This window comes from Daktulosphaira vitifoliae, unplaced genomic scaffold (genome assembly GCF_025091365.1).
Source record: "Daktulosphaira vitifoliae isolate Bord-2020 unplaced genomic scaffold, ASM2509136v1 Scaffold_1, whole genome shotgun sequence".
NCBI lineage: Eukaryota > Metazoa > Arthropoda > Insecta > Hemiptera > Phylloxeridae > Daktulosphaira > Daktulosphaira vitifoliae.
In genome coordinates this window covers 21,856,359-21,868,510 of record NW_026099572.1, presented here as the reverse complement: position 1 = coordinate 21,868,510, position 12,152 = coordinate 21,856,359, and the positions used below count along the sequence as shown (strand labels likewise).

Sequence of the window (12,152 nt, the reverse complement as noted above, 5' to 3'; positions counted from 1 at the left end):
AAAAGAATAGACAAATGAATAGAATTCTATTCAAAACACAAGTTATTAATATCAAACACCTACTCTAATTTCCATTCAAAACATTTTCTATTTTATCATATTCACGGAAATTGCCGGGTGACATCCCTAATAACACTTTAAGATTCGATGCGAAGCTGAGAAGGTATTAATTTTATGCGCCACAGGAGGATTCAAAATAATTTTTAGACAAAAACTTATGTTTTGAAAATGTTCCGGAAATACTACGCCTATAAACAAATGTTAAATTAAAGCTTATGTTATATACTATAAGTAAAAAATATATATTTGTCTCGACGGCTTATCTTCTGTGTGTAAATGGTTGCTATAGTTTTTAGCTTCGATGCGNCCGGAAATACTACGCCTATAAACAAATGTTAAATTAAAGCTTATGTTATGTACTATAAGTAAAAAATATATATTTGTCTCGACGGCTTATCTTCTGTGTGTAAATGGTTGCTATAGTTTTTAGCTTCGATGCGAAGTTGAAAAGGTATTGGTTTTACTAAGATGTGTTTTTTTTGTGTCTGTTACCACTTTTTCTCAGCTCTCACCGAACCGATTTCTTTCAATGATACGTCAAAAGATCACAAATCGTATCTAGTCGAAGACATTACCCTTAAAAATTGAAAAAAATTCCCTCGTTCCCCGTAAATGGGGGATACCTCCAAAAAAATTACAAATTTAAAAATCGCTAATTTTTTCAATTTTTTCAATTTTTTTTACTAAAAACTGCCGTAACTCTTTTAAAAATAACCGAATCAATAATATAATTTTTTTTATATAGATGCATGATAGCATTACCTTTTATTTGATATATTTTTTTTTTATATGTGACCCTTTACTTGCCCACAGGGGATGATTTAAAATGACAACTTTTTCACAAAAAATTAATTTTTNTACCTCCAAAAAAATTACAAATTTAAAAATCACTAATTTTTTCAATTTTTTTTACTAAAAACTGCCGTAACTCTTTTAAAAATAACCGAATCAATATAATTTTTTTTATATAGATGCATGATAGCATTACCTTTTATTTGATTTATTTTTTTTTTATATGTGACCCTTTACTTGCCCACAGGAGATGATTTAAAATGACAACTTTTTCACAAAAAATTAATTTTTTCAACTTGATTTTTGAAAATGTTCTGACACTTTTATATATATATTAAATTAAAGCTAATGTAATATACTTTATCACGAAAAAAAAAATTTCGGACTTTATTTTATCTTCACGATGAAAATAGTTAGTGAATGCTATTTTTGTGTAAACATTTTCGATTTTGTATTTTACATTTTTAATTTTATAATGCTATGACATATTGAAAATGGATCAACATTATTTTTTTATGAGAAATAATATTTTTTAATAATCCCTTTTTCATTCAACATACTTTATCTTAATTAGGATATTAATAATGAACTAGCAGATCATGTAGCTTTTGGAATAATCCACCATTTTTTTTAAATTAAACACTACACCCAAAGAAAAACCCCAATCAATTTTGATAGAGAAATTTTATCAAGGGTTTATGATGATGTTTTATTAATACGAACAAAATAATTATTCTTATGAATAATTATTGTTCAAGATAAGAAAAAAAATCATCATATTGATAAANTTTGTATTTTACATTTTTAATTTTATAATGCTATGACTATTGAAAATGGATCAACATTATTTTTTTATGGGAAATACTATTTTTTAATAATCCCTTTTACATTCGACATACTTTATCTTAATCAGGATATTAATAAGGAACTAGCAGTTTATGAAGCTTTTGGAATAATCCACTAATTTTTTAAAATTAAACACTATCTAAAGATTTGCATCGAAGCGTTTTTTTTTTATAGTGATTTTAATCACTGTCAGATATCATTATACTTGATCCATCTATGCCACGTCACCACCGTGCCGCGATCCCCTGTGCTGGGTTTTTTATTGATTATATTATAATATTTTTATTTCCAAATACTTATTTATATTATACGATAGTTGTGAGGGTACNTGTGCAATTTTCGACTCTATAGTTTTTACTTTAAATAACTATAACTATTTGAAAGATATATGGATCAACACAATTTTTTTTTCAAAATAGTTTATACATACCCCTTTCTTCCAACATACTTTTTTTTAAATCAGACTGATTCCCTTTATACAGAGGAGGTTCAAATCTTGAAATATTCGAGTAAAATTTAGAACTTTTTCAGCTTAACTTTTGAAAATGTTCTGGAAATACTGCGTCTTTTAAGCATACGTTAAATTTAATCCTATGTTACGTACTATAAATTATAAACCAAAATAAAAACCTTCCTTAAGACTGAACAAAGTTTAAGATTATAGTTATTCTGAAAAAACAACTGTAAACAAATGTGATCAGTATCTTACAACTATAGCTTGCTGACAGTGTTAAAAATACTTATGATAATTATGTCAAGAAGAATAGCAAATAACAACGAAACCATATTGTCCAAAGACTAGTAGTTTGGGTTTAGAAAGAACACGAGTACAAGGGAGGTAATACTGGCAATAGTAACAATTATTGAAAAAAGAATTAGAAAAGATAAGGCTAAATATATTGTTTTTGTTGACATAGAAAAAGCGATATACACAAATGGTTAGCGGGTTAGTTATGTTTAAAATACCAAAGAGAACAGATATACTTAGGATATACTGAGAGAAAACTATACCAAAAGGAAACAGCTGTTATAAAATATAGCGACATAGAATACATAAGAAAATTAGCCAGGTTATGCTCTTTTACAGCATTCAGGACATTAATACACAACCTAAAAAATAAAAACTGCTTTTATTTAAAATTAGATGCGGGAATTCCATAGTAATACTGAAAAATTAAGATTAATTAGATTTTTCTTAAATATTTCTCATATATTTTAGTTTTAACTTCATATTTTTGCTTTAAATAATATGTATACAATTCTTTTTTTATAATAGCTCTACGCTTGTATAAATCGTCATTCCTAAACAAATTTGCATCGAAGCGTTTTTATGATAATGATGTTAATCATTGTCAAATATTATATATGCTTGTCCCAACTATTTCGCATCCTCATTGTACCAGATTTTTTTTGATTTTTTAAGGTTATGTTAACTCTATTGACAACCGAGTCTATAGCGCGCTAAAAACTTTTTTTTTTACTATATATTAAATTAATACTTTTAAAAAATTTAAAAAAGAAGCGGACTAAGAAGGTAGGGCCGATCTACCTATAACCTCCCCCATACAGCCATTGAAATATACCACACGATAAAGTTGTATTTTTCCTTATTCATTATTATTTTTAAATTAAAATAATTACATTTTTGACAAGTCGATAAACTCCCAAACAGCACTAATGAGGGTACTATACAAATCGAGATAATACTTATTAGGAACTGGATAAAACAAAACAGCATGTATTTATAAAGAATAGTATTCCAAAAGATGAGAACAAGCTGTACTGTTTTTCATCGAAACTCAGAAAATAATAAAATGGAATATATTTCAACGGATTAAAATTAATAGAAAAATATAATTCAGAACAATATTGGCTTGGAATTACTATTATCATAAACTATTTCATAAGCTAATATTGACTTACTATTAGTATTAATTTAATAATGAAAATTATAGTAATTTTATTTATTTCAGTAAACAAAAATAATTCTTCAATAATATCTACAAAACGGCATTACATATAAACAATTAAGCTACGTCGATATTTACATCACAGAACAGTATATATTAGGGCAATTCTACCTAATTACCCTCCTAAAAATAGTGTACGGCTGTTTTGAGTGTAACATGGTGTTTTACCTGTAAATAAAAACCGAAAAAAAGAGTAAAAAGAGATTTCAATTATATATTAATTTTCTTTCAAAGTTTCATTAAGNTGTAACATGGTGTTTTACCTCAAAATAAAAACCGAAAAAAAGAGTAAAAAGAGATTTCAATTATATATTAATTTTCTTTCAAAGTTTCATTAAGTATTGAAAATCAATACTCAATTAACTTTAGAAATATATAAACAAGCAAGAACAAACCAAAATAATATTTCGGTTTGTTTTTCAATTTTTAATATACTAAAAATAAAAAATCATTTGATTATTGGTATATTACCACCGTACCTTATTAACTATGTATTGAGTATTAAAAGTTAAACTGTCTTTCAAATGGTTTTCCTTTTACAAAGTTATTTATAAATAATAATAATTATTTATAAAGATTAATAATTATAATTAGCAATCTTTATATCTGTTGGTAAGATAAAACATAAAGTTATTTATCATTAGTATCAACAAAGTATAATTTTTCGAGATTAATAGAAAAATAGATGTATAAAATAATTTTTTTATTTTTGAGTTTTAAAATCAATGAAATTTAGTAATACTTTTCTGATAAAATGTACCAATTAATTATATAATCAACTTACTTATAATTATTTTTTATCCTCTCTCAATAAGTATACCTATTGGGAGATATAACACTACAGTATCACATTTAAATTATATCTGTACACCAAATATAAACTATCACTCTTCAAATTTTATTGTGTAAAAAAATATGACTAAAAATAATAATTGTACAGATACATGGGCGGTTTTTGTGAGAAGGTAATTAAAGTATGAATTTTTCAGGAGACCAAAAACACTAAGTATATTAAACTATTAGCAAATTAAACTTTCAAGCTCGAGTTATAATAAAAATAAATAAATAAATACCTGCGAAAATAACATTGACATCCCTAAATACTGTGAGTGTTTTTTCATTAAATTCATAACAAAATGTATAGATCGACAAAAAAAAAACTACTGTTGAAGTATAAACTGTTATTTTTGCTATCTGTAATTTCAAAAATAAAAAAAATTTGAGATAAGATCTGAGCCGTTTAAACCAGTTTCTCAAAGTGTGGTCCGCGGACCCCAGGGGTCCGCGAGCACATATCAGGGTTAGGTCTTTAAAACTGTAGGTCTTTAGAGGGGGGTCCGTGATTCATTTGACTTCGAGAACCTCTGGTTTAAACAACACTTAGTAGGGGGACTGGTGAAACTACGGTCACCTTAGCAAAAATTGTTATATCTCTGGTTCTAAGACTCTAAATATTACAGCAAATGGATGCATAAACATATTGACTGCATTATGTCAAAGTCTCTGATTTTTAAAACATAATCCTATATATATATATAAATATATATATTATTTTAATGCAAATGACCAGTATTCCCCTTACCTCACCGGGGGAATAGCGGTCATAAGTAAATACATGCAAAGAGATAGAGATAAAATAATTTTAAAAAAATCACTGAAATATAGTTCATATAAATATATAATAATTTGCATACCCTAAATTAAATTTCCTAACAATTTTTTTTTTTAGATAAATAAACGCTGAAAACTATTTTCACACATTTAAATGTCAAAACGTTTTTTAATAATATCGTTCTAATAAGAATAAGGTTTTTTTTATCATTATTAATCTATACATATGGTCAACATAATTTTAGTTGCATGGGTTTAATAAATAATGAGGTGACCGGTATTACCCACTGACCATAGTTCCCTAGTCATCCCTAGTATTAATATAATAAAGCTATACTTACCTCTTTACTTCGTAGAGCATAGTGTTCGAATTATTAATAAATATATTACTTAATTGTTTATTTAATTATTTTTTTTAATTTATACGTTTTAAAATTTCATACAATAATTCAATTTTCTAATAAAATAAGGATAAAAATGTTATATAACAAAAATACCTCTATTGTGAAGAGTTAGACTAACGTGGTAACTGTTTTACTCTAATCGGTATATGAGTATTACAAAAATTGTTCTCTTATCATTTAGAATAAATTTCAGTTTTATATAAATAAAAACAATTTATTATGCAATAGAAACGGGTTTCAATTGTTCTCGTTTTTTGTAACAATTGACCTGTTTCCATATCTACCAAACACTGTATATAATAAATGTAATTAACTTATTTAATTTAAAATTTGTTCATTTATTGAGAATCTATTTACCTTGCAGTAATCATGGACGGTTTTCTTAATTTTTTTATTTAAGTATGAAAAAGTACTAGATTAACTGGTAGAGGCGGGTAAGTTAAATTAATTACTATAGTTTGATGTAGAGAAATAAGTCGAATATTTAGTTTTCATAATATGTTAAAATATAAAATGTCTAGATTATTACATAGAATCTATAATATCTTAGGTGGCTCAAAAATATTGAATAGGTTTAAATTGTGACTGTGTTACTATTGTGTAATAATTTTAGCTAAATGATCCAAATTATAAATATTAACTAACTACAATTACAAGAAAAAATATTTAATATATCTAGGTCCAGACAATTTAATCAATTATGAAATCCAAAATTTGTTTTAACTTACACTACTACTTACACATTTTTTGTTTCAGGAAAATATTCCAACAATAAATACTCTACATGCTGGAATTCAATATTTTTTGAAATGGAATTTAAATTAATTATTTTAAGGTTTTGACAATTCATCAAAAAGTATTTGCTCTATCTCTATCAAAATTCCCTGCAAAAGTTGTTCTATTTTACAATGAAATAATTTATGTTCTACCATAATATTTATAATAAAGTATTTAGAATGGATTATTTATACATAAATGATCTCATCATTGTTCATTAATGATGTTACCCTACTAACAGTAATACTCAGTAAGTAGTAAAAATTATTGAATTTTTATTAACGTAACTAAAATAAACAAATAAGCTACTTAAAATTAAAATTTAGAACATACAATTTTCTATTAAAAAGAAAATTTATAACATATTACCAAGTTTAAATTAATTTTATCCTTAGTGAGACTAAAAATATAAAAAGCATTGTTAGGAATTTCACATTATTAATGATATAGGTTATAAAAATTGAGTAAACATAATGTTAGTTTTTCAATTATATTGTTATTAAAAAACTTATTAAAATATTATGTAATACATAAACATTTACAATTATGCACCCTGTATATATGTATATATTTTATATATAGGTGTTCAGTAAGTAAAGAAACAGGTTTCTATTGTTCTCATTGTTTATAACAATTTACCGGTTTCTTTACTTACTGAAAACTCTGTATATATATATACATATAAGCAAAATAGTTTGTATATTTAAAATAAATACACAAAAAAGACAAAATAATTAACAAAGTTTATACATTATTAACTATTACTGAACTCCCTTGATCAGTTTTTTTTTCTTCCGAATGTTTTTCGTTCAATTCTGTAGGCTCAGAGAAACCGCCTTTAACTTGAATATTATGATTATTTTTAAATTCATTAATTTCAATTCCTTTTTTAGTAAGTTGTTCATTTAATGTTTTAACGATTTTACTCATCTGAAAATAATAATTTTGTCCTATTAAGTATAAACCAATATAAAAAATTCAATAAATGTCAAAAGTAAACAGCATTGTATTAATATGAAACTTAATATATATTACTTATATACTATTTATTTAATAATATTATCATTTATACTGCAACGTATGAAAAAATTAAATTTTTTAAATCTTGATAAAATAAGTTATTCTGGCAATTTTTTAATTAAGATATTATGTTGTTAGACTCTTAGTGTAACTGTTAATTATGAAAATTAAATTATTCCTTGTACTAAAACAAGTATATTTAAAATTGTTTTATTTTCTGAAAAACCTGAGTTACACACCGAGTTGCATTATAAATAACAATATTATTAGAAAATATTTCAATGCAATAATAATACTTTATAACAAAATTTATTTAGTATTCAATATTTCATTTTATTAGGACATTTTTAAATACAAACCTCTCCTCGATTTTTTATAAGTGTTGGTAAAACATCACATATTTTTCTTTCTACTAAAACACCACCAATCAATCTAAAGCACTTTCTTTCACCATCCAATTTATTTAGGGTTTCTATAACAATACTGGAATAAAAAATATATATATTCACATTAGTATTTTGAAGTAGTTAAAATTACATTAGTAATTTTGTTTAGGATTTTACTTATGTTCATTCAAATCAAGTTCAATTTCTGATAGTTTTGTTGCAAGTTGTCTCTGCTCAGTGCGTAATGCATTAAACGTGCTATGAATTAATTCTTCTTCAGTAGGTTTTCTACTTTTAACTAATTTTTCCATTTTATGTAGATTATAATTTTACAAAAATTATTGATAATTATAAATAAAACTAACTAGATATAATGACAATTCATTGCTCCAAAAACTGTTTGCACAATATAATTAATCAGTTGAATCTCATATCAACCACCACCACCACTAGCAATGCGGTGGGTTGAAAGTTATTATAGGTTATGTACTTAAAACATGAATTAAATTTTTATCACTTAAATTGATGTGATAGTGTAATCTCAACAATTATTAATAAATTTGTATATTTTAATTGTAGACATGCAATTGTAAGACGGTCAATATTTTAACTCTAATTTTGAGTTACTTTGAGTTGTGTTTTTGTAAAATGTAATATATTTATCGTTAATATCATTGTATATATTTTTGTCGTAACATTCACCAAAACAAATTTTTATTTATTATTATTTCTACAGTCGGTTATTACAAAAGTAGTAGAATGTTGTCAAATAGTTTCAAAAGACTTTTTCAAAATGTAATATTTGAAAAGAGTTGACTTTTTAGAAAATATTTATTTACTTATTCAATTTTTATTCTGCTATAATAGGTACATGTTAACCGGATTGCAAAAGTCAACTTCTGTAATGTATCAAAAGAATCAGGTAAACCAATACAATTGCCCAAACGCAAGGGTAGTTTAGTTGGTAAACGCGGTCCTATTACATGGAAAAACTTTGCAATTACTGGTATCATAGGAACAGGCTTGGTATCGTATTTATATTATTTAAAAGGAGAACAAGAAGAAAGTAATTAATTAGTTTTTAATTTAATTAAATATAAACTTATGTTATTTTAGACTTAAAAAATAAAATATTAAAACCTCGATAATTAATGATAAGTGTTATATTATAAATTTAGAGTAAAACTAATATTAAAGACACTAGACAACTTAATCTATAATACATTTTTCTATCTAAAAAAAATTAAATACTCAGTATTTTTTTTGGAAATTTAGAAATCTTAGACCTAATAATATGAGAACCCACTTATTTTTTTTTTTAACTTCTGGTAATCATCAATTTTGTTACTTAAATTTAGATTAAATGAATTTATACAATTGTATAATTAATCTATGTTTTAGTATGTAATAAAATTATATGTCAACATTTAAATATTAAAATACTAATTTATTTTTAGAAGAGAGACGCGAAAGAAAAAGACAGTTGGGTAAAGCACAAATTGGTGGTTCATTTGAACTTGTTGATGGAGCTAATAATATTATTAAGAGTGAGCAGTTTCTCGGAAAATGGATGCTTATTTATTTTGGTTTCAGTCATTGTCCGGATATTTGTCCTGATGAATTAGAAAAAATGGCTATAGTTATAGACAAACTTGGTATGATAAAATATTTATTAATGTATTTTTATTCTGTTACAAACATATTGTACATGCTCAAATAAAAAACAAATAAGCTTTAAAAGATGTTATATTTTATATTTTTAAAAATGTTGCATGAGTTATAGTTAAACAATCAGTCTGTAGTTGAATTCAGTTTATTATTTTTTATCTAATGGTGCAAGTTCTGTCTATGAAGAGTAATATAAATATTTTGTTAGATATAAATAGAAATGTAACTTTTATGTGTGATAAAAAATTAAAAATCAATTATGTATTAAGTACAATATATTTTCTATCTACTTTTAAGAAATTTCAATTATAAATTAGTTGAATGTTTTTATTAAAATTGTGTGAATAATTAGTGCTATAACTTAGATTAAATACAAATTTTGTATTACTCAAACAAAATAAATTTAACCTAAATTATTGCAATATATATCATATAATGTAGGAATTATAACTAAGTAACATTTTATTGTATTTTATATCAGTATATATACTATTGAAAATTTGTTTTAATTTCTTTATAGCGATTGATTATTATAGCGATTTATTATTTAGATAAAGAAGAACTGAGTATAGGGATTCAAGGAATTTTTATCACAGTTGATCCAGAAAGAGATAGTCCTCAGATTGTAGAAAAATATATTAAAGAATTTTCTCCCAAATTTATTGGTTTAAGTGGAACATCTGATCAAATTCAAAAAGTTTGCAAAAAGTATAGAGTTTATTATAGTCCAGGAAAAAAAGATGTTGATAATGATTACATAGTAAGAAATATTAATACTATTATTTTTATTAATCATAAACTATATCAGATGATCATTTGTAGGTTGACCATACTATAATTATGTATTTAGTAAATCCAGACGGTGAGTTTATTGATTACTTTGGACAAAATAAAACTGCTGAAGAAATAGTAGAACACATATTAATGCACATGTTTAAATTTGAACAAGATAAAGGAACTTTGTTATCCAATGCATTAGGAAAAATTAGTTCATTAACTAATAAAAAAAATATTTTTTAGTAATATATTTACATACAAATGCTATATATTTTTGTTATTAATTTCAGTACTTTTGATCAATTATTTTAAAATGAAATCTGTGTAATAAACTTTTGTTTTGATTTTATTTATGTCACAGATGATAATAATTCCTTTGATATTATGATATGCTGTACATTTTGTGTAACAGTTCTGGCACTAGATATTGAGGGACCAATACAAAAACGTTCTCTCATTTATATTTTTCAACTAAAAGAGAATTTTTTTTTACTTTTCGTTTATGCATATGAAGTCTTTTAGAACACTCTAGGTAATTTACCTAGGTAAATTACTCTAGGTAAGTGTTTTGTTAGCTTCACCCTGCTGCGTATACTAAATTATTAAACCCTTTCAGGCATACATTTTTAATATTTTCTTTTCATTTTTCTCATTATTAATACTAGACATCACACCTAATTCAGATAAATCTCTATCTAGGATGTATAAATTAGATTTAGTTGACAATTTATTTGTCATCAATAATACTTATATACAATTTTTATTAAAATATTATAAAGTTGTCAATTTTCAAAATGGAACAAATAACAATAGCACAGTGGGGACATGACAGTCACAAATGGAAATGATATCTGACAGTGATTAAAATCACTATCATAAGAAACACTTCGATTCAAATCTGTACATCATGTAGCAACATCAACTCATATTTCCTTAATTATATATATATAGTAGATCTTTGATTTATAACTTAGATTATGAATAAATACTTAGTAGTTTATAGTTTTAATTAGGGCAATTAAACTTATAGTTGTTATTCGTATATTTCGTTACTTCTATGGCAAACGTTTACAGAAATTGAGGAGCTTGATCCAAAACTTTTGAGAAAATAATTTTAAATAAATTGCTCTAAACTAATCGACAAGAAATTTAGTGACAAAAATATACACATTCTAAATCAATTTTTGCGACGATTTAAAATCTGCAATTAGATTTTTTCTGTTATATCTTATTTTTGAGATAATTGCGAAGTAGTAAAAAAACAAAATTCAATAACACATTAGCGGAAAAAATCATAAGTAATACTAATCCCAAAATATTTCTGAATATTAATATATTATAGAATAGAAATATAAGATATAACTACGAAATATAGTACTGAATATTTCAATTGTGACATCTATTTTAACACCACGAGTTTTATAGAAATGATAAGTATGATTTTTATTGAAATGATTTATCTATATATTGATACAATATATTTAAGTAAAAATAGCATTTTAAAAAATGGTGAATTTTGCATCAAAATAATATTTCTGTGTAACTTCGAAAAACGTTTACATACAAAAAACAAGTTGTAGGAACAAATTTTTTTTTTAAACTTATAGTACGTCTATTAGCAGTGGTCGAAGTGGCTCAAAATATGTGGAGGGATGCCCTCCATTTCTGTCGATAATCTGAATACACATTGAATAATATAAAGGGGGATGTATTATTTTAAAGATAATAAGTAGAGGTATGAAAAATGTAAATTAAAAAAAGTAGAGGGATGGCATCCCTACGTATCCCCCCCACTTTGACCACTGTCTATAAGTTAAAAAAAAGCTTATTTTATGTTCATA

General features: G+C 24.6%; 2 protein-coding genes across 2 annotated transcripts; one reads left to right on the top strand and one right to left on the bottom strand.

Annotated features, from left to right (window-relative positions):
* Positions 1-7,168: 7,168 nt before the first annotated feature.
* On the bottom strand, positions 7,169-8,310 carry LOC126896996 (prefoldin subunit 2). The gene is made up of 3 exons (XM_050670316.1): positions 8,044-8,310; positions 7,840-7,963; positions 7,169-7,390 (listed from the first exon to the last, which is right to left on the bottom strand). The coding sequence occupies exons 1-3, from the start codon at positions 8,175-8,177 to the stop codon at positions 7,205-7,207; spliced, it is 444 nt and encodes a 147-aa protein (XP_050526273.1). The 5' UTR covers positions 8,178-8,310; the 3' UTR covers positions 7,169-7,204.
* A 121-nt stretch (positions 8,311-8,431) lies between these two features.
* Positions 8,432-10,658, top strand: LOC126896989 (protein SCO1 homolog, mitochondrial). The gene is made up of 5 exons (XM_050670302.1): positions 8,432-8,661; positions 8,734-8,932; positions 9,324-9,521; positions 10,086-10,294; positions 10,357-10,658. The coding sequence occupies exons 1-5, from the start codon at positions 8,626-8,628 to the stop codon at positions 10,552-10,554; spliced, it is 840 nt and encodes a 279-aa protein (XP_050526259.1). The 5' UTR covers positions 8,432-8,625; the 3' UTR covers positions 10,555-10,658.
* Positions 10,659-12,152: the final 1,494 nt, after the last annotated feature.

Bases quoted from the DNA above. Each gene is read 5' to 3' on its own strand.
- LOC126896996 (XM_050670316.1), bottom strand. From the start codon at position 8,177: ATGGAAAAATTAGTTAAAAGTAGAAAACCTACTGAAGAAGAATTAATT. The intron at 7,964-8,043 runs GTAAAATCCTAA...TTTTTATTCCAG, and splicing joins CTTGATTTGAATGAACATAA to TATTGTTATAGAAACCCTAA. The intron at 7,391-7,839 runs GTTTGTATTTAA...TATTATTTTCAG, and splicing joins TTATAAAAAATCGAGGAGAG to ATGAGTAAAATCGTTAAAAC.
- LOC126896989 (XM_050670302.1), top strand. From the start codon at position 8,626: ATGTTGTCAAATAGTTTCAAAAGACTTTTTCAAAAT. The intron at 8,933-9,323 runs GTAATTAATTAG...ATTTATTTTTAG, and splicing joins AAAAGGAGAACAAGAAGAAA to AAGAGAGACGCGAAAGAAAA. The intron at 9,522-10,085 runs GTATGATAAAAT...TTTATTATTTAG, and splicing joins TATAGTTATAGACAAACTTG to ATAAAGAAGAACTGAGTATA.